The 23,954-nt window shown below is 34.7% G+C and overlaps 1 protein-coding gene across 5 annotated transcripts in view; it reads right to left on the reverse strand.

Moving 5' to 3' along the window:
- Positions 1-183: 183 nt before the first annotated feature.
- Positions 184-23,954, reverse strand: part of ATP2C1 (ATPase secretory pathway Ca2+ transporting 1) — a 111,657-nt gene continuing 87,886 nt past the window's right edge. For all 5 annotated transcript variants that reach the window (XM_081072857.1, XM_081072858.1, XM_081072860.1 and 2 more), the window contains 11 exons: positions 23,095-23,251; positions 19,137-19,307; positions 17,960-18,057; positions 9,525-9,575; positions 7,902-8,068; positions 6,414-6,482; positions 5,657-5,773; positions 4,613-4,760; positions 3,988-4,083; positions 2,773-2,914; positions 184-2,432 (listed from right to left, as the gene is read on the reverse strand). In XM_081072857.1, coding sequence (XP_080928983.1) covers positions 2,302-2,432; positions 2,773-2,914; positions 3,988-4,083; positions 4,613-4,760; positions 5,657-5,773; positions 6,414-6,482; positions 7,902-8,068; positions 9,525-9,575; positions 17,960-18,057; positions 19,137-19,307; positions 23,095-23,251 — 1,347 coding nt within the window. In that variant the 3' untranslated portion in view covers positions 184-2,301. The remainder of the gene's footprint in view (positions 2,433-2,772; positions 2,915-3,987; positions 4,084-4,612; positions 4,761-5,656; positions 5,774-6,413; positions 6,483-7,901; positions 8,069-9,524; positions 9,576-17,959; positions 18,058-19,136; positions 19,308-23,094; positions 23,252-23,954) is intronic.

Below are 23,954 nucleotides of genomic sequence, written 5' to 3' on the forward strand. Positions count from 1 at the left end.
CCTTGTTTCTTTGCTGCCAGTTTTAACCATTTGGTGAATTATTTCAAGTCCTTTTCTTTCTTCCTTGAGATGTTTAATCATTTTGGAGCCAAATAACTTCATGAGGTAGTCTAACAGGGAAAAATTAAATTATTAGGGAACTCTAGCAAGGCCTTGGGCTAGGAAATGAAGTTAAAATTTTTTACTTTACACACTAGAGCATTTAAATTATCTATGCTAATTTGGATAATACACCATCAGAGATACATATACAAATATTCTAATTTGTTGCTAGACTATGGAAAATTCAAATCTGGATGTAGTGTATCTGTACTGTGCATTTCACTTGTTTTTAAATCACAGGTTCTGTGTACTCTGAGTACTGCCTAATTCCCATTATCCTCAGCATCCATATGATTTTAACGTTAACAAACCCAACTGGAAGGTCATTAACTTATAAAAAGAAATCTTTCTTTTCTTTTTTTTTTTTTTTTGGTTCAAAACCCAAACCAAAGAACAGGCACATTTATTTCATATGAGTCATACTCTGAACCTAAAAGGCCAAAACAAAAGACTAACGTGCACTTAAATACGTATTTCAAGTCTTTGTAACAGAGAAGGAAAATCATTACAAAATTTAGGAATGAGACATCATGTCACTAAAGATAAAGCTAATTAGACAATGGCTTCCATGTTCCATCTAATGAGATCTGACTACTGAGTCTTAAAGGGTAAAGTAGAATAAACTGCAGACATCTCAGCTCCTTATACTTAATTGTTTCACTAACAAGGACTCAAAGTATATATATTTTCCCTATCGACAACAATATTTCAGTGATAATACTGGATTTAATATTGGTGATAATAACTAGACAGTGGTTTATCCTGACAGTTTAAAAAATGGAGAATTACAAAATACAAAACTCACTTCAGGTAGAATTACATATGTAAGAATTTGAGACCCATTTCTCTTTCAGAAAGAAATAATCAACAGGAAAATGGATTTCTAATTTTGAATTTCTGGCCCAAATTTGCCACACACTCAAAACAAATTACCTATACCTCATCAAGCTATTATAAAAACTGATGGCATTACAAGAGCAAATCCATCTATTTCTCTAGCATGCCCAATGAAACAGAACGAAGGCAGGGAACAAATGGTGCAGTAGGAACAGGGAAAAGCTCAGGGTTGTATTGCAGTCTAGGCCAGAGAAAGATACATGAAGAGCGCAGCCAGCACAGAATCTTCCACATATACCCTGGTTCTGAAACCATATGTCTGGGCTTGGGGCTTTTCTTATTCTTTAAGTACAGCACTCTATACTTTCTAAGAAAGATGCTTAAAAATACATATAAAAAGATATTAAAAATAATAAAATTCAGTTATTCAGGTGAGGTACTTGGATTTGTATTTACGGAATGACAAAATTATATTTGACAAAGTATGATTTATATTTAACTCTAAAAGGAGGCATAGCGCGTTAATATAATTTGTTATAAATTTCAGCCCAATGAGTCTTAAATATTTTTGACTCTATGACTAAGTGTTAATTAAAGACATGGCTACTCAAACTAGAATGCCACTTGATAGCCCTGTATTAATTTTGCTAGACCAAAGACTCATAGCTGGGGCAAAAAAATAAAAAATAAAAGCAACCATTTATACTTACTAAGAAAAGCAAACATTTACTTAAAATTGCAGTATAGGCTTTTCAGTCACAAAAAGAAAGAAAAGAACAGTGATCTGACAGTGGTCACATCCTGCGCAAAAAACTTGAGATACAAAATTGGTAACACAAGGTATCTGAGCTGCTTACATTGCAGGAAAAAGGAAATACAGTAGCTGAAATATGGCACTCTTGGGAATCAAATTCTAAACTGAATAGAATGCCTTTGAAATGATTAAACTTATTCGTGTATTAGTAAGAAAGCCCCACCACCATAAATAGTATAATATTTAAAAATTAAAAAAAAATATTTATATCTATCTAAGATAGATAGTGTATTTGTACTGTTAGACCTCTTTAAGTGGTTCAGGTTTTACCTTTTTTCTTTTTAATTAAATAAATGCCCATACGCTTTATAAAGTTCCACTTAATCGCAAGAACCAATTTAAATCAAGGAATATGTTATCAAAGTTGCATAATTTCATTTGGAACTGCCAGCAGGTTAAAGTCTCAAATCAAGTCTAACATTAACGCTCGTTTTTAGTCAATGAAAAGTTAAAAAGTTCTCAAATCTTCATTATCTTCTTGAACTTGCCCTTCTAAATGATCTTCAGAATGCAATTCCTAGTTTGCAAATAAAAGAATGCAATATGCATCATACTTCAAGAAAAGACGACGATGTTGAACTAACATGCTTCTGAATCTTTTCCCGGCTTCTTTCAACCTTCTTTATAATTTCTGCCACTATGCACACTGATGAGGTGAGACCCAAAAGAAACAGCAGATCTGTAAGAGAAAATAAATTGGGTTTACAATTCTTTGAAACTTATAGTTGCAAAGCTTACTAACTAACAGAATCACCAAATATGATATAACAATTAATAACCTATAAAAGATTAAAAGAAAAAATTACAAGAGAAAACAATAAAAATCTAAAAGCCTAGAATTAGGACAGTGAGTCCCTAACTTCTCCCAATGAAGAAATACAGCACACTCCTTTTTCAAATCAAGTCAATCACTTTTCCTATTTCACTTTTTAAAAGAAAATTTTTATTAGAACAAAAGCATTAAAAATACTTAAAACAATTCATCTAAAATATATAAATTATAAAAATATTTTCTTTACCCAGTATACTTAGGCTCTCAGTCTGAAAAACTTTCTGAAGTGGAGGAAAGTAAATAACTAATAACTGTCCCATGATAGATCCAAGAACTGCGTAGCAAAACATTTTATTACTGCAGAGTCCAATCTCAAACACAGATTTGGTCTGTTGGTAGAGAAGAGAGTTCAATTATTACTTCTTGGTCATAGAAACAACTACTTTATTATTACGTTCACCTCTAATTTTTAATAAGCTGGACCGAATTCTTGCAATGAAAAGTACCATAAAGTCTCTTAATTTTAACTATTATTTTGAAATACTTCAGATGGAATAAGGGTAAATTTTAAAGCAGCTTCCGTTTATCAAGAAAGGGCTTTCTTTAAAAGAGTGATGAGATTAAAGACCACAGAAAGGAAACTTTCTGTAGATAATGCTAAAACCTTTCTTGAAGAATGGACCTAGTTATATGTATACTGAAAAAGTAAAGCTGCCTTTCATAAAACAAAAAGTGAATAGTATATCATCTCAAAAAAATTAGTCTAAATTAATGACAATTCATTGTACTTGGAAAGTTCTATCATGACAAATGGTAATAGATATAGTTAAGGATTCATAAGATGCTCTAACATTGAAATCAACACTCAAGCTTCAAATGGAACTAGGTCTCCAAAAAAAAAAAATTGATCTGAAAAAGTACCACCAGGTTTTAGGCCATTATTTTCTATCAAAATAGTTTGATTAAGAAAAAGTAATCACACCTAAAGATGTAACAGGGAAGCAAAGTAAATTTAAAATGTCCTAAGTTTTGAGACAAAGATGGAAGTAATGGGAAAAGATGAATATGCACAAAATTGTTCTTGTACTTCTAACAATACTTTCTTCCAAAATGAGACTAATACCATCTTGACAGAACCCATGTGGTTTGTCCTATGCTTGGATATTGTTAACCTGAACCTATCACATAGCTACAGATAATAAGGGAATGGAAAGAAGAAAGATCAACTGATAACACCTGTGATTTACTTTGATCTTCTGGTCAAAGGTAAGGCTTATCTCCCTAAACGCCTCATTCCCACTATGACACGTGTGTAGACAGCTGTTTGTAGGAAGGCTATATCTGAGGCTGTAATTTGTGACTACAAAATCAGGCAAAGCTAAAAACCCACAATCCTTGCCTACTTACAATTAGAAAGTACTCTACCCATTTGAATCAGTCAACTAAGATTACCTAAGCATACCTGGGATCTGGAACTTAGTGCATTAAACATGTCAAAAAACACAAAGCATGTGAAGGTCATTGTTGTGTCTCGAGGTGTTATCACATTATCTCGCAGCTGTCAAAAGAAAAAAATGATTTTCAGTGGCTGAATTTAATGGACAAATACTGCATGTTTTTAAAAGGTTAATATTTTCTTTCCATTAGGATAAAACAGCTTTAATCTTAAAATATAAAAACATATAAGCTACCTAAATATCCTACATGCCATTTAAAAAGTCACCTAATGAACAGCTGTAGTCATCACAAAGTAAAATGTCTTCTCATAAACTATATAATGGATATTAAAACTTCATTTTTGATGACAATAATGTAACTATGTCAAAGACTCAGATTTTCCAAGTCCTCCCTAAATTTTCATGTATTAAATTATTATATCTGATACTCTCTGCAGATTTGTATTACTCTAATGAATGAATCAGAAATTCTATTTACCCATAAAGGTTGAAATTAAACTATATTTTAAACGTTTTCATCTTTTTTCAAAGAGCTCTCCTAAATTTCAGCGTTCCATTTAACACACAAAAATAATAGAGTCCTATCATACAGAATGCATGTTAATAAAGCAGCTTATCCAGTGAATATACCTCCCGCCAGAAGACAAACAGAGTCCCACAAACAATGATTATTGATGAAACAAGTATTTTAAGTATGAGGTTTTTGGTCAAAATGCTGTCCTTCCAGTTGCGTGGAGGTTTACGAATGACATCTTTATCCACTGGTTCTACTCCAAGGCTTCAAAACAAACAGAAAAGTCAATTACTTTCAAGTTTTAATGTTTGGATTTGTTACTTTCACAATCTGATTAACCTCAATTATCCAGAAAACTAAGTTCTTTCTTATAAAAACAAAATAAAGAAAACTTTGGCTATCATTACTTAAAAATAACCACACATTTTATCACTCTTTCCTATTTTATACTTATTTATTTGGCACAGTTTGATAGGAGACTGATAGTCGAATTTCAAAAAATTGTCCAATTTCATTTACATATTCCGTGTTTCCCCAAACATAAGACCTAGCCGGGGGTCTTTTGGAGCAAAAACTAATATAAGACCCGTCTTATTTTAATTTTTGCTCCAAAAGACGCATGAGAGCTGACAGGTCTTATATAACCTGAAGTACATGACCTACCAACTGGACTTCGAAATACCTTTCATGCAGTAAGTTTCTTTCAACTACGAATAATTTTGTTGTAAAGGCTACTGAAATGTATATGCTCTTTGTGTTGGGAAGTGACATCTATGGCCCTATTATTATAAAAGAAAATACTTAGAATGCTTAGGTCCTTCAACACTTTCCCAAAGTCTCTAAAATAGACAACAAGGCTTTGGTAGTAACTAAATTCAAAGACTTCTCCATTACATCCCATTCTTAGAAACAAAAAGCTTACGTCGTGAGGATTGTACTGATCTGTTCTCAACTAAAGGCTGGGCATCTAACACAGTGTAAAGGCTCAGATTCAGAAAACATGAATGAGTGCCCAAAGAAAATAAATGACATACCCACATCAACTTATAACAAACATGTTACTGCAAAGGTTTCTAATGCTATTCATGAATGAAGTCTTACAACTTAATTATCAGGATATCATACCTTCCTTGTCTTCTAGTTTAAGAAAAAACTCTTACCTCTGAGCTGGAGGTCCATCCATGATAATATTGATCCACAAAATCTGCATGGCATTGAGAGGATTAGGAAAGTTCATTAATGTAGCCAATGAGATTAAAGTTAATGCTGCTATACTCCTGTTGAAAAAAAGAGTCAATTTAAAAAATTCCATCAGCATACCATAATTCTTACTAACTGTAAGATACCGCATTTTTAACATTTACAAATCTCATGTTACTACTGTGCTTTTAAAGAAAGCCTATATTTTCAAGTAACCTATGCTTCATTCGCGTGAACATTTTGAAGCCAGGAGTAACCCTTACAATCCACAATATTTTAATAAAGGATTATCCAAGATGTTTAGATAAAAACAATAGAGGGAGATTTTAAAAATTGAGTTCAGAATAGCTGTTACACAACAGTTAACAGTTTTAACAATATTTTGGTATTCTTTTTTGACATAAAAACCCGTCTGGTTTTGGGAAAAGATACTAGGAGGAAAAATTAAGACTTGACACCCCTTCCTTAGTTATTTCAGGAGCTGTTAAATAAATCACAAAGCTTTATATATTATGATGGTGATATAGATAAATCATCACATTTAGCACCTATTAATCTTGCCATTTTTAATTTTAGAATTCATTTTCATTTGGGAAACTTACATATGAAACAACCCTCAGAAAGAAAGCCCAGAAGCTTCTAGGCATTCTGCTTGAATTCCACTTTTCATACAATTTATCTATAAGACCCATGGTGACAAACTTCTTACAAACTTACGTGCTCAGCTGGAATCTAACAAAATTTTTAATGTTATTATAAATCCCTTTACCCTCTTCAATTGCGGACCTGAAATTAAAAAAAAAAAAAATTAAGTGAGAAAATACTACAATATCACAGAAAAATAAAGATATTCCTATACTAAAACACTGTGGAACTAATTTTGAAAACAAATTTCCAATGGATATAACACATACATCATTAAAAGAATCTATTATTTTCTTCACGTAATTAAGATTAGGAGAAAATATGGAAACACTGTTCTAGCAAAGAATTAAAGTCAAGCCTGCTAAGTTCCACCTGAACTAATTTCATTATACAATATTAAAATTCTTATTCTTAAAAAGATATTTCAACATTAAAATCACATACTGCCGTTCTACACAAGAGATAATACTACATATTTATAATACAATAATGATCTCCTTTACCCACATTTATTTTTCTTAAATGTACAAGATGCAGGCATGGTAAAGGGGTACATTAACATATTTCAGGAAATAAATATCAATGATATATACAAATTATAAAGTTGAAGCTACCTGTTGCTCCTATACACAAATAGATATGCGTTGTAGCAGAACTATATAAAGAAAATGGTTTACAAAGATTCATTTAAATTCTCTCATTCATCTGGTTCAATCTAGGAAAAAACATGTTTTTTTAAACAATTTCTCCTTTCTTTCAAGATTTTTATGCAATTCTAAGAATGGAAAGAAAGAAGTCTTATTTCCTTGTAAAAGCTTAGCAATTCGGAGTCCTGAGCTCCCACATGCTCCACTTTGGGCCACAATGGGCTAATGAAGCACCATGGGGGGTATAATTAGCATGTATCCCTGAACTGAGTAAGACTCAGATTGGCACAAGATTATAAAAAGAAAACAAACACAAAAAAACGAGGATTCAGATGACCCCCACCTGAACGATGTGAAACTGACATTACCAGGTATTATATAAGACTCTAAATCAATTAGACATTGTGGCTGAAACAGACAAAGCTATTGGAACTTAATAAATTGTATCACTGACAACATGAACAATTACTGATATAAAGAAATAAGTATGGAAGGGAACTTGTTTATTTTAAATACTTAGTGTAAGGCCATGCACATATTTCTAAATAGCCTGAATTCAACTAGAATAAAGGCCCGGTGAAGGTTCACTGCTGTACCACCATACTTAGGGCCAGAAAAATGTGACACTGTATTGGTACTCAGTAAATATTTCTTAAATGAATGGCCCTGCCATTTATAATGTCTTTTCCATTCCATACAAATCACTTTCTCCAAAACTCCACAACTATGCCATAAAACAAGATTAACTGATGTAGTAAAATAGTTTAGCTCATCCAGTGTTTAAATACTGTTAATTCTTTTCCACTTGAACTGTCTAGGGATGGGGTACAGGAAAGGATGGAAGAAGATTCTCTAATGTGAATGAGAGAACACTGAAAATCAGTATTCAGTGGAATAGTGAAACAGAACTTACATTATGGTTTGGAAATCGTCATCCACCAGGATCATGTCTGCTGCCTCTTTGCAGACATCCGTGCCAGTCTGACCCATTGCAACACCGATGTCCGCAGCCTTCAGAGCAACTGCATCATTTACTCCATCTCCTGTCATGGCTACAACCGACCCACTCTTCTGTAGAGACTATAGTGGAGGAGGGGAAAAAGGTGGAGGGAGGCATTCTGATGAAAATGTTGCTTCTACACAGACAAAAGGATAAACAAATCCTCTCTATTTTTTCCCCACATAATTACAATTAGAAATAATATAGACCACCAATTTTTCAATAAACTCCAACATACTGAGATCTAAAGCTTAGAAAACGTTGCTATTAATATTCCCATGTGTGAGAACTGTATGTGTACAGTCTGATCTCGAGTCAATTACACAGTGGTCCTCGGGCAATTTTGCCTCCCTGTAGACATCTGGCAATGTCCGGAGACATTTTTGATTGTCATGACTTGGCGGATGCCACTGGCACCTAGAGGGTAGGGATCCTGCTGCTAAACATCCTAAACTACACAGAACAGCCCCTCAAAACAAAGAATTATCCAGTCCAAAATGTCAATAGTGAAAAACTGAACTAATACACTGGAGGACTATAGTGATTAATGACTTGAGTCTATTAACTGAGGGATACTATGTCAGTTGCTTTGTATATATTTGAGTACCATATTTTGCTGTGTATAATACGCTCCCATGTATAACGCACACCCACGGTTTTGGCCCAAACTTTCAGGGGAAAAAAGTCTCTTGTTTTAATTTTTCAATTCAAATTCTTATTTGTTTACACTTAGGTACTTGTTTTTTGTATTATAAAGGAATTTCAGCATTTATTTTTTAACATATTACGGTATAAGAAATTTTATGTAACAAATAATTACAAAACACAAGAACAAATATAAAGCACAAAAAATTTTATGTACCAGTAACAAATTTACAATATTTATGCATCATTGAAGACCAAGCACTCTTCATTGTTGCAAGTTCGTCACAAGTTCAACAAAACCGATTTTCGTATTCCAGGGTATTATTTTGCATACAGATATTGTTATTGATTTCTAGAGTTATACTTTTAACTCATAAGCATAAATAAAAGAATTAAAAACATTTATAGAGATACGGAATTAGTACTACCCATGCATATACGCATCCTAATTTTCCCCTCAAATTTGGGCAAAAAAAAGTGATCATTATACACGACAAAATATGGTAATTCATATACATAACGATAGTCTTTTAAATATTGTTCACATATAACATTTTTTTTTCTGGATGTGTTTATTCAGTTTTTAAGTAATTATTGCTATTCACCAGGATAATTTTGCTATGGACTCCTGGTCAGAACATACTTCTACATCGTTCATTTGTTTAAAGAAGGTTGTATTTGCAGAAGTCTAATTGAAGTTTCCTTCTACATCCTTCTTTGCTAATTAAATTCTCTATTAGTATTTCCATTTCAGGTTCTAAAAAAAAAAAATCACCTGTTTTGTTTCATAGTCCTCCTGACTTTAATGCTCTATCAAACCTCCTAGTAATGAAAAACAAGAAACAGCATCTTCAATATAGAAATTAAACAATTTGATTCTTAGAGACCCACCTTAATAATTTTCATCTTGTGCCTTGGACTAGCTCTGTAAAATACGGCAACCTGTTAAAATAGAAGGTACATCAAAAATCTTCAATGTTAAGAAATATCAGAATAACCCATGCACTTATAACAATGATTTTTTAAATTATCAATTTATACTATATTTGCCAGCAATTAAATTTAAGCAATACACAGTATGTTCGCTAAGATACTCATTTGACATAGTCATTTCAAACTTTACCAAAGGAAATACACAACCAAGTTACCAATTTATCCTCTTATGTTCAAGCTCTGAAGAGAAAACAGCCTTAACTCTTGAAATATTTCAGAGACAGAGAAAGGAAAAACTCTTGCAATTGTTTACTCATAGCACGGGCATACAACTAAAATGGCCTCTTCCCTTTGTTCTGTTTTCAGGAAAAAGAACAGCTACTTCTGGATGTCTGTAGAGCTTCCCACCACCCCCTCTCTACCCCGCCCGCCTTTTTTTTTAATTGTCAAGTGTCTGCTCCTTTTCTTTTATTCAGGAAATTCATTAGGATCTCTTCCACTAAATCTCCAACTGCTCATTTGACCTTCCCTCTCCAAATCGTGTACCTAACCCCTTTTTCTGATCCCATCTCCTGGTCTCCTGAAACCCTTTCACTGTGTCCCCAAGCCAGTCATCAGTCACCAACAAAATCCCCTGTAACCTCCCCTCTTCTCCACATTGCTCTAACTTAATTTTTCCATAAAACATGGGCCATCCCTCCAGTCCTCTCAAATAGTACCATGACAAGAGCCTGGAGAGGGGGTAGGTGTATTCTATTCTCCCTTCTTTATTCATAAAACCTCAGTTTTGAATGTTACATGAAACTATGTCCCTCTAACTGCAGGCACTCACTGCTCCCGAGTTCAGTCCCCCACATTTCACAAAGATTTAAAATTCTGCATCACTGTCACTCTCCAATGCTTCCAAGTCATGGTGATTTTAATATCCACATAATACACACCATTCTTTTTCCTATTCTCCTAAAGGATTACCTCATACTAGTTTTCTCTCCTCATACTTCCAATTTATCCATTATTCCAACCCCACTCTCAGCTGAAACCCTTGTTTCCTACTTCCAAAAAACAAAAAACCCACACCTGAATCAGAAGAGAATTTCCACAATTCCCAGCACCCAGTATCTGTACCGAGGCACTGTCCTTTCCTTCTCTCCTCTTACCACAGATGAACTGAACACGCACCTAGTGCAGGTGAAACAGCCCACCTTCTTACCTACTTAACTTCATTGCTCCAGAAATTCTGCCCCCTTACTGCTTCATCTTTACCTTCAATTTACAAACACGTTGCTGTTCCTTTCATTTAAATAAATACCACAACTTCCCTTCCCATTTCAGTCGCCACCCTACCTTCCTCCTTTATAGCAAAACTCTTCTAGTTGCCTATCCTTGCTGTCTCCCATTTCTCTCTTCCTATTCTCTCCTGAATCCATTCCCATCAAGTTGTTAACCCCACCAGGGCACTGAAACCCCTCCCTACCAAAGAGTACCAAAGACCACCCCACATGGTTACCCAATGGTCATTTCTCATCCGACTTAACCTCTCAGCAGCACCCCAACAGAGCTACCAACTCCTTCCTTCTGAACCACCTTCTTCTCTTGAGTTCCATCATCTTCCTCCTACCTTTCTGGCTACTCCTCTTGTACATATTCCTCTGGACCTCCCTGAAGTCTGAATGTTGGAAGTATTTCAGGATTTAGTTCTTACTCTTCTCTATAAGAGGTCAAAGATCCCCTGCTTATCCCTAGGTGAGCTCATCCAGCCTTATAGATTTGAATTTTATTTATACTCATATGCATTTTTATCTCCAGCTCTGACATCTCTTCTGAAATCCAGATGGATGAAACTAATCCACCTACCTACTCCATATTTTCTATGATGTCTCATCTCAGACTTAAACATATCCCAAAATGAACCCATTATTGCCCCAAAACGGGCTTCCTCAAATCCTCTGCTGATGACAAGTACATTCTTGCAGTCGCTCAGGCTCTAAATGTTTGGAGCCCCCCTTGATTCCTTCTTTTCTCTCACATGCCACAGGCAGTTTGATGGCAAATCCTATTGGTTCCATTCTCAAATATAACCAGAATTTGACTTCCTCACTCTAAACCCATTGCAAACACCCTGGGCCAATATCTCTGAACTGACTTTTTAAATTTCGGCCCTTGCCTCCCGCTGTCTATTCCCAACACAGTGGCCAGAATGAAATTGTTAAAACAGAAGTCAAACCACATCTGTTCTCTGCTCAAAACCCTCCACCATCTCTCTCAGAATGAGCGTCAGTCTTTTATTATCTATGCAAGTCCCCTGAAGTGCATGTCCCCTCCCCACTCATTAATCTTTTCTCACCTGAACTACAACAGCCTCCTCACTCGCCTCAAGGCCTTTGCCCTGTGTTCCCTAGATCTAGAATGTTCTTTTCTCTGATGGTCTGCCATTTTGTCAAATAGTACATTCTCAGTGAGGCTTTTTTCTAGTCAGGTTACCTAAAAATTTCAGTCCCCTCTTAATCTTTCATCTCTCTCTTCCCTGCTTTTTTTCCAGCGCTCTTTAGCACTTATCTCAACATAATACATATTTTTACTTGGACTATAAGTTCCCTGAAGGCATAGATTTTTGCCCTGTACTTCCAATGCTCTATAAATGAATATAAAATGAACAAATAAATCATTGAATGAATCTCAGTACCATCATAAACACTGTTCCCAGATTCTCTCCCAATTTTAATAAAGGTCTAAAACAAAAGAGGATTGTATTCTTAAGCAAAAGACTCAGTTTAAGTGTAATATCACATTACTGATTATCCCTAGGTCCTCCAGGTATCATGCATTGCATAATTCATATTTGGAGAATATTCTTCCTTATAAAAAAGTTCAAAAACCCATTCAGAAAGTCTTTAGTATATCTTTAAAAATGACTTAGCTACATGTTTTTCAAGTATACCTTTAAAAACTGGTTACCTTCTAAGTGAAATTCTACAGTACTGCAGAAATTATTCTTGTAGCACACAGCACTGAAGAACAAGAGTGCTGAGCAAACGCTGCAGATTTTAAGACTATTTAAATTAAAAACTAATTACAAATATTCAGGTTGTACAGAGTAAAATTGTGCCTCTGTTCCACTGCAAATCATTTGAGCCACTGTACATGACCTTCACATGGCCACTGCGGGTTACCACTGACAGCAGCAGTCAGGACGACATGCCCACTGTCCGACTGAAAGCGTATTTCTTATTCTATAGTCAAGAAACTACCTGACAAGCATCCAGTATACCTATTACTTGATATAAGATTTTAGCATTTCGAAGCTTTGATGGCAACTCAAAAATAACAGCAGCCACTTTGAAACTAAGCAAATCTCAATGCAAAGCCGAAGACTCACTTGGTGTTTTGCATGTGATACATAACACTGCACAGAGTAAAACTGGTTCTTAAAGCACCAGGGTGAGCAGGTCAACCTTTTTAGTTGAGTAAAAATGTGGAAATTTAGTAGACAGAAAATTATGGCCTGAAGAAATTAGGTATTAAAAAAGAACTTAAAAATGACTAAAAGTTGAATTATATCACTATATCACAGAGCTAGGATTAAATTTGAGGGCAATTGAATTTTGTCTATTAATATTTTCACCTTTATGTCTGTTTCTCTGCCTAGAAAAAGGGAATATGCAGATTAAAGATAAGCACACACTAAAATCACTGTAGTCTGGGAGCGGGAGGGGCGAAGATAGGATGGGGACAACATGAGGACAAAACGACTGTGGGGAAAAAGGAGAGTGTTTAGGGAATAATGTGGGAGGAAAAGATGAAAATCATTCAGGGGAGGAGGAAGGGCTATGTATTTTCAGGAGAATGCAAGAGGATTTTTCTCTTTTTATGGGTCCTTATTTTCAGTTTCATATTCTGTGGTCAGTACTCACAGTTCTTTTGATCAACGTTAACAGAGAAGTTGTACTAGTGAAAGAAAGTTAGGAAAGAAAATAGGAAAATGTTAAAGGAGAGTTTAATGAAAAATGTGTTCCTGGCATTTAAATAACCTGCCAAAGTTTCCCAAATCTTCCAAGACAGATAAAAAGACACCTAATGCATTGACGAAAAAATAGGTGACTGGAATAAGTATTTACAACCTACCAAAAATTAAGCAGGACACAAACTAAGATTAGGTTAACAGGATTGACAGAAATATAAATGGCAGTACTGCTATGAAAAACAAAAAACAAAAAGAGAACGTCCAGTTTTATCAATGGGAAATTTAGGACACAATGGAAGAAATCATAAACAAAAAAACAATAAGAACTCCCAAATGGACTTTATAAATAATTAAGCAAAATTCAGTTTCCATACTACTTTTTAATTGGCGCTCAGTCAAAAGGACAGAACAATGTTAAGAAATTCGAAATGTGTGACTAAATTGTGGAAAGAGAAAGCTGAAAAGCATTTTAATGAAGAACAGAATTAATATGACTTAGTACATGTGGGTAAACCTCAGTGAACTAGTAACTTAGAAGAAAAGTTTTGTTTTTAACACTAATAAAAGAAAAGCTATTCAAAAGGATCTGAAGTAAAAGCATAAGACCAAGAATACATGTTGGCTATGAGTGAGTTACATAAACACCAAGCTGAAGTGGAGAAAAAGACAAAGACGTGGCTGTGGGGATGCTGGCGGGAAGGAGGGCGGGGGAAGGCGTCCAGCTAAGCTTGAAGGACAAAAAAAATTCATTAACAATATTTGGAGAAAAGACTTGGGTATTCAAAAGACATAAAACACCAGGAAGAAAGTCCTGTTAGTTATGTAATTCCTCTTTAGGATGACTTAAGCAATTCAATGAGTTTCTCACAAGGCTTAGGTTTTATATTATTTTAGTATCTTTGGAATAGCATCAGGGTATCTGCCATAATTAATGCACAAAAACTCTTATTTGGAAAAGACCAATGATGCAGTTTGTCCAGCTTGATGAGGCAATTGATAACTTGCTTCTTCCTTCTCTTAACTACCTTTAGGTTTATTTTCAGATCATGGGCTTTTTTATCAAAGAGCCAAAGAGTGAGTGAACTGAAGAAAGCAAATAAAATGAAATTTCAAATCTGTCCATTTTACTACTCATAAGTATCTCTGGAAAAAGGTTTGGAAGAAAAGGTTGAACAAAGGTCTAATGGGAAAATGTTTAATTAACTGTAGATTTCACATATATTTACTAGTGTACATTCTGTCCCAATACTCCCAGGGACCACAATACAAGACTTACTCTTTCAGAAACAAATGTCAGAAAGAACAGCATAGGACCAGCATAGGACACATAAAAAGTCCTGTTCATATATGAAAGCACCTTTTCCACTAAATCCAAAACAAAGTAAACACCCACACTGCTAGCATATGTTTGCATATGAAAACAGCATTCATGAGTGTCTAAAGCTTGAAAAAGAGAAAGAGAAAACATGGATGAGTGAAATACAGCATTTCTACTACTAACTACATCTAAAATCTAACCACAAGTGAGACTGGAGGTCTAGGGACTTAAAGCAATACAAAGTGCAGTTTGTGGAAATAGAAACTAAAACCTTTTCAGAGGATAACTCATCAATATTTGTTAAGAGCTTTACAAATGTGTTGACCATTGGCCCAATTATTTCACATATAGGAATTAATTCTACAGAAATGATCGGGTTGGGCACAAAGTCTTATGTACAATAATGTTCAATGCATCAGTTAACAGATGAACTCTGGATTCACACAGACCTGGGTTCCAGTCCCAGTGCCAATGCCACCACCACTCACCAGCTCTGTCTCAGTTAAGCTCCCAAATTCTCTGGGACTCAATTTCCTCATCTGTAAAAGCGGGGTTGCCTATCAGGAGTAAGGCAAGGTGGCTTAAGGATAATGTATGTAACATTGGTACTGCCTGGCACATGGTAAATGGTGGCTACAGCTATCATCCTTAAAGCGTTATTTACAGTAACAAAAAACAAATGGAAGCTCAAATTTCAGTAAGAAAATGGTTATTATATAACCATAGAGTTTGTGTGTTATACACACATAGTATACCCAAGCAAAATATCGTACAGCTATTAAAAACATGTTTTATAATAAGATCTAGTGATTTCAGGAATGCTGACGTTACATTAAACAAATGTTCAGGTTTGTAACACTATAAAGTACCAACCAGGTTTTGTTTATCACATTTAAACAACACAGGTTTTGTAGAACACATTAAAAAAAACAACACACGGGTTAACTTATTTTATTATCTTGGATGCTCTGTGAGTACAAATTTTCTGAGTATCTGGACTGTATTACAGGCAGCTTGCATTTCGTACCTTTCTAGGTTTTCCATCTTTTCAACAATGAACATACACTACTAGTAAATATTCTAATCAGAAAAAAGTATTATAAAATACTTTTTAAGAAAATTCAGTGTTCTAAATATGTAACTTGCAGTTTGAGTGTCAAATAAGAAGGTAGCACATTTTATTACTATCAATGGATAGCTAGATAATGTCTAATGAAATAAACGCCTGATAATAAGCACTTATTTTAAAAGACATACAAATACATGTGAATAAACAGACAAGTAACAATAAGGACAAGAAATTCGAACTGTCAACCACATGGATGCAAGAATATTTCCTACCTCTCATGGCCCTTCCAGCAGGGTGTGCATGCCCACAAATTGGGCTTTGTGAGGCCCCCACAAAGCATCCCAACATGATAAACTAAGTTAATCTCACAACAGAAAACACGGCTCTAAAGAAGATACTGTGTTGTGGGACAGGAGATACCTTTCTCCCTATAAATAATTTGTCAGAAAAGCATTACAATCAAAGAAGGAAAGGCAATTTGATAAAGAAAGGACTGTCATTTCGACAACTGGTGCTAGAAAACAATTGAACATCCATATGCAAAAAAATGAACCTTAACCCATTTCTCACAACATATACAAAAAATTAATTCAAAATGCATCACAGACCTCAGTGTAAAGCCTAAAAATATAAGACTTCTAGAAGAAAATACAGGAAAACAATCTTTGTGATGTAAGGTTAGGCAAATAGTTCTTAGATAAAGTATCAAATGATGATCCATAAAAGAAAAATATGATAAAGAGGACTTTATCAAAATTTTAAACTTTAGCTCTTTGAAAGACAGTGTTAACAGAATAAAAAGATAAGCCACAGACTGGGGAAAAAAAACTTCAAATCAAATATCAAAACTCAATAAGAACATAAACACAATTTTTAAAAACTAGGCAGGGCAGACACTTCATTAAAGAAGATATGTGAGTGGCAAATAAGCATAAGAAAAGATACTCAACATCATTAGCTGTGAGGAAAATTAAAATTAAAACCACAATAAGATACCAGGATATACCTATCAGAATGAGGGTGGGGTAACTGACAATTCCAAGTGCTGGTAAGAATGCAAGGCAATTAGAAGTTTCAAACACTGCTGATGGGAATGCCAAATAATAAAGCCAGCTTGTAAAAAAATTTGGCAGTTTCTTACAAAGGTAAACATACATTATGACCCAGCGTTTACTCTTAGGTGTTTACCCAAGAGAAATAAAATTTTATTTTCATGCAAAAACCTATACATAAATGTTTATAGTAGCTTTCTTCATAATTGGGAAAAATTGGAAATACTTCAAATGTCTTTAAACTAGTGAATAGGTAACATACACCCATATAGTGTAATACTACAAAAAAAAAAAATACATACACACAACCAATATGGATAAATCTCAAATTCATTATGCTAAGTAAAGAAATAGATTCAAAGTCTTCATACTACACAATTCCATTTTTAAAGCCTTCTGAAAAAGGCAAAACTATAGGGACAAAAACAAATCAGTTGCCAGTGCTGGAAGTAGCGGGAGGAGCTCATTACAAAAAGGCGCAAGAGAATTTGGGAATACAATGGAATCATTCTGCATCTTGATTTTGGTGGTAGTTATAAGACCAGATGCCTAAACTTAAAACAACAGTACATTTTAAAAGATGAATTTTACTGTATGTAAGTAAATACCTCAATTTTTTCCAAAAAGGCATTACATATTTATGCTACAATTAAAATAGAACGAAAGGGTAAGAATAGTATAAGGTAAGGGTTTGTCTCCACTCTGTACTTTATAAATAAATACAGCCACTGTTAATTTATACAGTACCTTCCTCAGGGGAAATCTGACTCTTACTAAAGTTAATAAATTTACAATGATAGTCATAATGATCTCATCACAAATACTCTCAATGATAAGACTGATTTCAATGATAAGATTTCATTTCATGATTTGAACCAACAAATTTGGTGGTCATGTCCCAATTGTTCTCAAACAGTTTCATTAAGATAGCAGCAGAAATGGTAACACTCAGAGTAAGGCCTTTCAGTCTAAAAGCCTTTAGTTTAGGCCTACCTTTGGTAGTATTTGTGAAAGCTGCTGGACATCCATTGCATCTATTTCTTCTCCTGAGACTGACTGGGAAGTTTTGGAACATAATCCCAGACGACTAGCTAAAGTGAAATGGGAGAAAAAACATAATTAACCAAATTGGTTCTGTTTGATAGGCTAGTCAACATAATGCTCAGTTAATGTAATTTGTCATCTACTCTCTTTCTTTTAAGTATAAAATGCCTTTATATCCAGGGATCACCAGACAAACTACTAATAAGACAAACCTATTTGACATAGTAAAGTCTGGAGATTTCTGTTTAATATTTTTGTTTAAATTTAAGAATAAAGAGTATTCACAATTTAACCCATCAAACCTAAGAACTGAAACAAGGTCAATCAGGTTTTGCCCAACAGCTCAATTTTAATGAAGATCAGAGCACATTTTAAATATCCAAAGCCAAACAAAATGATGGTATCATGTAGTTGCATGTAAATGAAAATGAATGCTGAAAAGTTTTTCTAGGTACAATCTTTCCAACAATGTTACGTTTCTAGTGACATATTCTTCTTAGATAACATAAATTGTGAAACTCCTGTCCCAGTCTCTCTCCATGTTAATAAAATCTTAATTACTGGACTTCACCAAACTGCCTAAATTTATCAGTATGAATTACAGTCTACAGGCTCTGAAATTAACTTTCATGTTCATTTTTTCCCCTTTTACTTCTTAAGGTAATTGTAAATAGCATTTAAGCAATATATGTATATATACAATGAGATATCAGAAACATAGGCACAAGCTATATTCTTCCAAATTAGGTACAAGTCTGCTTTGAAAATAATACTCAAGTTGAAAGGAAAAACTAAATTTCTTGTTTCCTTTCACATTCATGATTTGGTGCTTTTATCCATCAGCATAGTGAATTATGAGGTTAAAAATAACCAACTAACTACCCTTTTGTAAATAAAATACATACGTGATTTCAGTTATGTATTTTCAATCAATAGTATTACCTTTTAAACTAAAATAAATTTTGGTCCACAATTTTACATAGTCTGAGCAAACAAGAGAGTCTATTTTAATCGTATAATCTCAATATTATATAAACACATTTCATGTCTAATAGTTCACAAAATTATGCACTGCAGTAATTTTTGAAAAACTAACAAAAAACAAAAAGAAACAGCCTAGTTATACCAATTGCAACTGCAGTCTCCTGTGAGTCTCCAGTAATCATTTTTATCGATACTCCAGAGGCAATGAGTGTTGTAACAGCTTCTTTCACACCAGTTCTAGGAGGATCAATGATTCCCACCAGGCCAAGAAATGTCAGCTGTCCCAGTTCAGGACCAGAGGCCAAAGCAAGAACTTAGGAAATAATAATAAAACCCCAAAAAGAAAACATGAGTCACAAAAACATCAGAATTTACTTGACAAAATCAGAAGAGAGTAACACTTGCAAATAAATCACTTAAGACTATAATGTCATTGTAGTTATACAATTTTTAAAAACTAAAATTATTGCATGTTAAGACATAGTTTTAGTTCTAGATATGGGGTTGCTTTAAGCTATTAAATATTAAAACAAATAAGACTCAAGAACTGTTAAGAAGAGAAGGCAAGTGAGGAGCAACTAAAAAAGAATGTTTTCACATAGTAACCACATGCACCTCCTTTCAACATAAACTATTGGCTTTTTAGAAAATACAGTTAATTATTTGGAGAAATTATAGGTTTGTTTAGCTTTCAAGTCAATTTTAAACAGGCATCTTTGAAGATGGCTTCTACTAATGTTATCTTCAGCTTTCTGTTTTATAAGTCTCCAGAACAACTCAACAGTTTGAAGAGAAAGCTATATTAATTAATTATAAATAATATGTAACAATTTCATACATTACAAACCCTGGGAGATAAAGTTAACTGTAAAATGACTGTAAAACCACTAACACCAACAACAATTTGGAGCTGTGCACTCTTTCCATAACATTAACAGGTATTTCTTATTTGTAACTTGGTTCTCTAAGAGCATATAAATAACTACCACCACCCTATCATTATTTATAGTTAGCTTTCTGTCATATCTGGGCACTTAACACGTAGAGCACAAGGATTGTTCATTTTTAGATATCACTTAGCTTATTCTCTGGAACTTCTCAGAACTACCTTATGAGCCAAAGGGATGTGTATGTGTCTCCATCTGGGATATTATTAGACTGAAGAACTTACCAAAGAAACACAAAAAAAGCAAACAAACATATTTATCTCATGGAAAAACTGAAAAGTCTCAGCAAGATCACAGGAAGTATCCATTCTTATTCAAGCAAAAGGTACTGAGGATTAGATATATTTGGAAAACCAAGGTTAGAGGCAAATAACTTATACTTTGCCACTGTAAGAGTCAAATAGCTAATGATATATGGAGATGTGGGCCCCAAAGGCTTTCACCCTGGAGAAAATGAGCTATTTGACAGTGCCTAATATTGGAACAGAGGCAGATGGCAACAGAACAAGACAGTATCAATTTGTGTCAGTAAATGCTGAGAGAGATCAGCTCTGGGCACTCTCAACAGAGGGGCGGTATTAGCCTAGAGGTTAGTATCTTACACTTATTTGTTTTCTTTAAAAAACGAAGGTCTACTGCTACTGTTTGGGACAAGAGTAGGTAGGCCTTTTCTGCGGAAGGGTCCCTAACTAAAACATAAAAACAAACATATTCTATGGGAGAAGATACTCGCCGATAAGTGGTTAATATACAAAATTTATAATGGACTCATACAACTCAACACCAAAAAAACCAAACAACAAATCCCATTAAAAAATGGGCAGAGGACCTGAATAGACATTTCTCCAAAGAGGACACATAGATGGCCAATTGACATTTGAAAAGATGCTCAATGTCACTAATCAGAGAAATGCAAATAAAAACCACAATGAGATACCACCTCACACCTGTCAGGATAGCCATCATCAATAAATCAACAGACAACAAGTGTTGGCGAGGATGTGGAGAAAAGGGAACACTTGTGCACTGTTGGTGGGGTTGCAAATTAGTGTAGCCACTATGGAAAACAGTATGGAGGTTCCTCAAAAAATTCAAAATAGAACTACCTGATGACCCATCAATTCCACTTCTGGGTATTTATCCGAAGAAATCCAAAACACCAATTCAAAAAGATATATGCACCCCTATGTTCACTGCAGTACTATTTACAATAACCAAGATATGGAAGCAACCCAAGTACCCGTCAATAAACGAATGGATCAAGAAGATATGGTACATGTATACAATGGAATATTACTCAGCCATTAAAAAAAATGAAATCTTACATTTGTGACAATATGGATGGACGTAGAGGGTATTATGCTAAGTACAGTAAGTCAGACTGAGCAAGACAAATACCACATGATCTCACTTACATATGGAATCTAAAGAACAAAATAAATGAACAAACAAAACAGAAACAGATTCATAGATACAGAGAACAAACTGGTGGTTGCCAGAGAGGAAGGGGGTTGGGGAGCTAGGTGAAAAAGGTGAAGATATTAAGAAATACAAATTGGGAGTTACAAAATAGTCACAGGGATGTAAAGTACAGCATAGAGACAGACTACAGTCAGTAATGTTGCAACAACTAGGTCTAATGTCAGGTGGGTACTAGACTAATGGAGGGGATCACTGCGTAAGTTGTATAAATGTCTAACCACTATGCTGTACACCTGAAACTAATATAAAATAATACTGAATGTTAAAAAAATTTTTAAATCTGTTGTGAAGTTAAATAAAACATTCTTTAGTTACCAAAAAAAAAAAAAGTTCTAATTTTAAAATTAAGAACCATATGCATTTTAAGAAACTTCAGTTTTATAAGATGCAACAGCAGTACAAGTTAAATTTAAAATCTTTCTGTTCTTCATTATGGTAGTTTCATAGGGAGGAAGAAAATGATACACAAGAAAGGAAACAGAAAAGACAAGAAGCAAGAGACAAATGACCGGAATATTTCCTAAAGCCATATGAAACAAAGATTTTTCTCCTCTACCAACTTCGGTCTATTTCACAATGTTACACCAAACCACACATGTGCAATCCTCCACAGTCCTCCAGATAAAAAGAGTTAGAATTTTAAAAATGTGAAACCTATACTCCAAAAAAATGAGGAAAACGAGCACATACCAGACCTTTAAGACTTCAGGGTTTCTAAATCCAAGCCAACTTTGAAACCCTCTCGCTGTGAGCTGCTAAGAATAACAAAACTTTGCCCTCAAAGCCACAAGAATACCTTTCTAAACCTATAAATGAGGAAGTCCTATAAATCTACAAATGTTCCATACCCACAAAAAGCCCTTGCTTAAGTGAATCATGAGTAAGATTAACATAATTTGTTTCCTACTCCCAGGAATTGTAGCGCTTCACTTCTGCTTTGTAAAAATGAAATTAAGGAAGCCAACTTCCAATTTCCTTGAGAGAGATTATATAAGTGTGTGTGTGTGTGTGTGTGTGTATACATACATACATACATACATATATATCACCCATAAGCTTGATGATTACCCAGAAGGTAAAAACCAGGTGTGGCCCTAACCCCTGCCTCCTCAATCCTACACATGCTGTCCCTGTGTGTGCACGGCAGAATCCCTCACCCCATCACGTTTGGTCAACAGCACATCCATAAGCAGAATCTGGGTACTTTTTTACCTCTCTGGTAAATGCCAAGGGAAGAAGTCAGCAGATGAGAAACAAGTAAGCCACTGCCTCAGTATAAAAGGACAAATGAGAAGCTTTAAGACTTCAGTATTTAGGAGACTAGGTTATATCTAGTAACAGTCAACGTGATAAAATAAGGAAGGAGTCACATCACTTTACCTCCATCCATCTCTCTTCTCACAAAATAAACTAGTCAGAAATAAAATTACTATCACCTACTCAGAAACCATTGCAGGTCTGTAAGAACTAGAAAGTTCCTATGTTGCTCCATTCCTGATTTTCATGTTTTGGGGGCCAATTAGCCAACTAATGCATAACACTTTAGAAATAGTAGCATTCCACAAAGCCTGGAATGGAGCTGGACAGCTCAGATACGAAGTATGAATTCATCTGCAATTAACAGAAGGCATTACCTTTCCACCCTACGCGCCTATGCTGAAACAACCTTACCTCTGAGCCCTGCTGAGCCCATTTGTGCTTTCTCTTGTTGGTACAGGTCTCTCTGCTGCTGGGTGAGTGCCAAGGTCTGCCCTTTGCTGTGGTACGTAGTACAGTACTTAATCACCTGTTCATAAGCACCCTTCATAAAACAAATCTCTGGTCTGTCCTAAGAAGAAAAAACATACCAAATAAATCAAATTAATTTCAACTTGTACATATCTGTCATTGGAATCCAAAAACAATGGCATTCATTTCTCACAATCCCCAGGGAGTTACGCCAGCCTAAGGCTTTGAGTAGCACTTGAACTCTGAAGATTAAAAGTTTGTATGTGGGAGCTTTCTGCATCCTCTAAAGAAAACAGCATTTACTACTCCTCACTCTTACCCCCATATATTGAAGGCAGTGCTACACAAAGCCCTAATTTGGGGAGATGTAGGGAGAGGCTCACCACTTAACAGGAAAAGAAAAGATCTACCATCAGCCCACAAGCAATGGATGAGGCTTTCTTCTGTTGGCTGCTACTATATGCATATACGTCATCCCATTTAATTCTCATAACCATCTTATTATGGGTATTATCAGACTTTTTCTTCCATTTTTTTCCCTCACCATAAAGTAACATACTAAAGCTTACAATGAAAAACTGCAGTACCCTGCCCAAACCTTCTCACCTCTAATTCTACTCCAAAGGGGCAAACCAATTTTAACTCTACAGTTAACTCTACTTCCTTTGTCTTTATCTCCTAGTTTTTAAATACAGAGGGTGCCAAAAAAATGTATACACACATTTTAAAAAAGTAAAAAAACTATTAAAATTGTAATACCTAAGATATACCGATAACAAGTCGCGTGTGTACATTTTTTTGGC

Source organism: Rhinolophus hipposideros (genome assembly GCF_964194185.1).
Source record: "Rhinolophus hipposideros genome assembly, chromosome: 14".
Taxonomy (NCBI): domain Eukaryota; kingdom Metazoa; phylum Chordata; class Mammalia; order Chiroptera; family Rhinolophidae; genus Rhinolophus; species Rhinolophus hipposideros.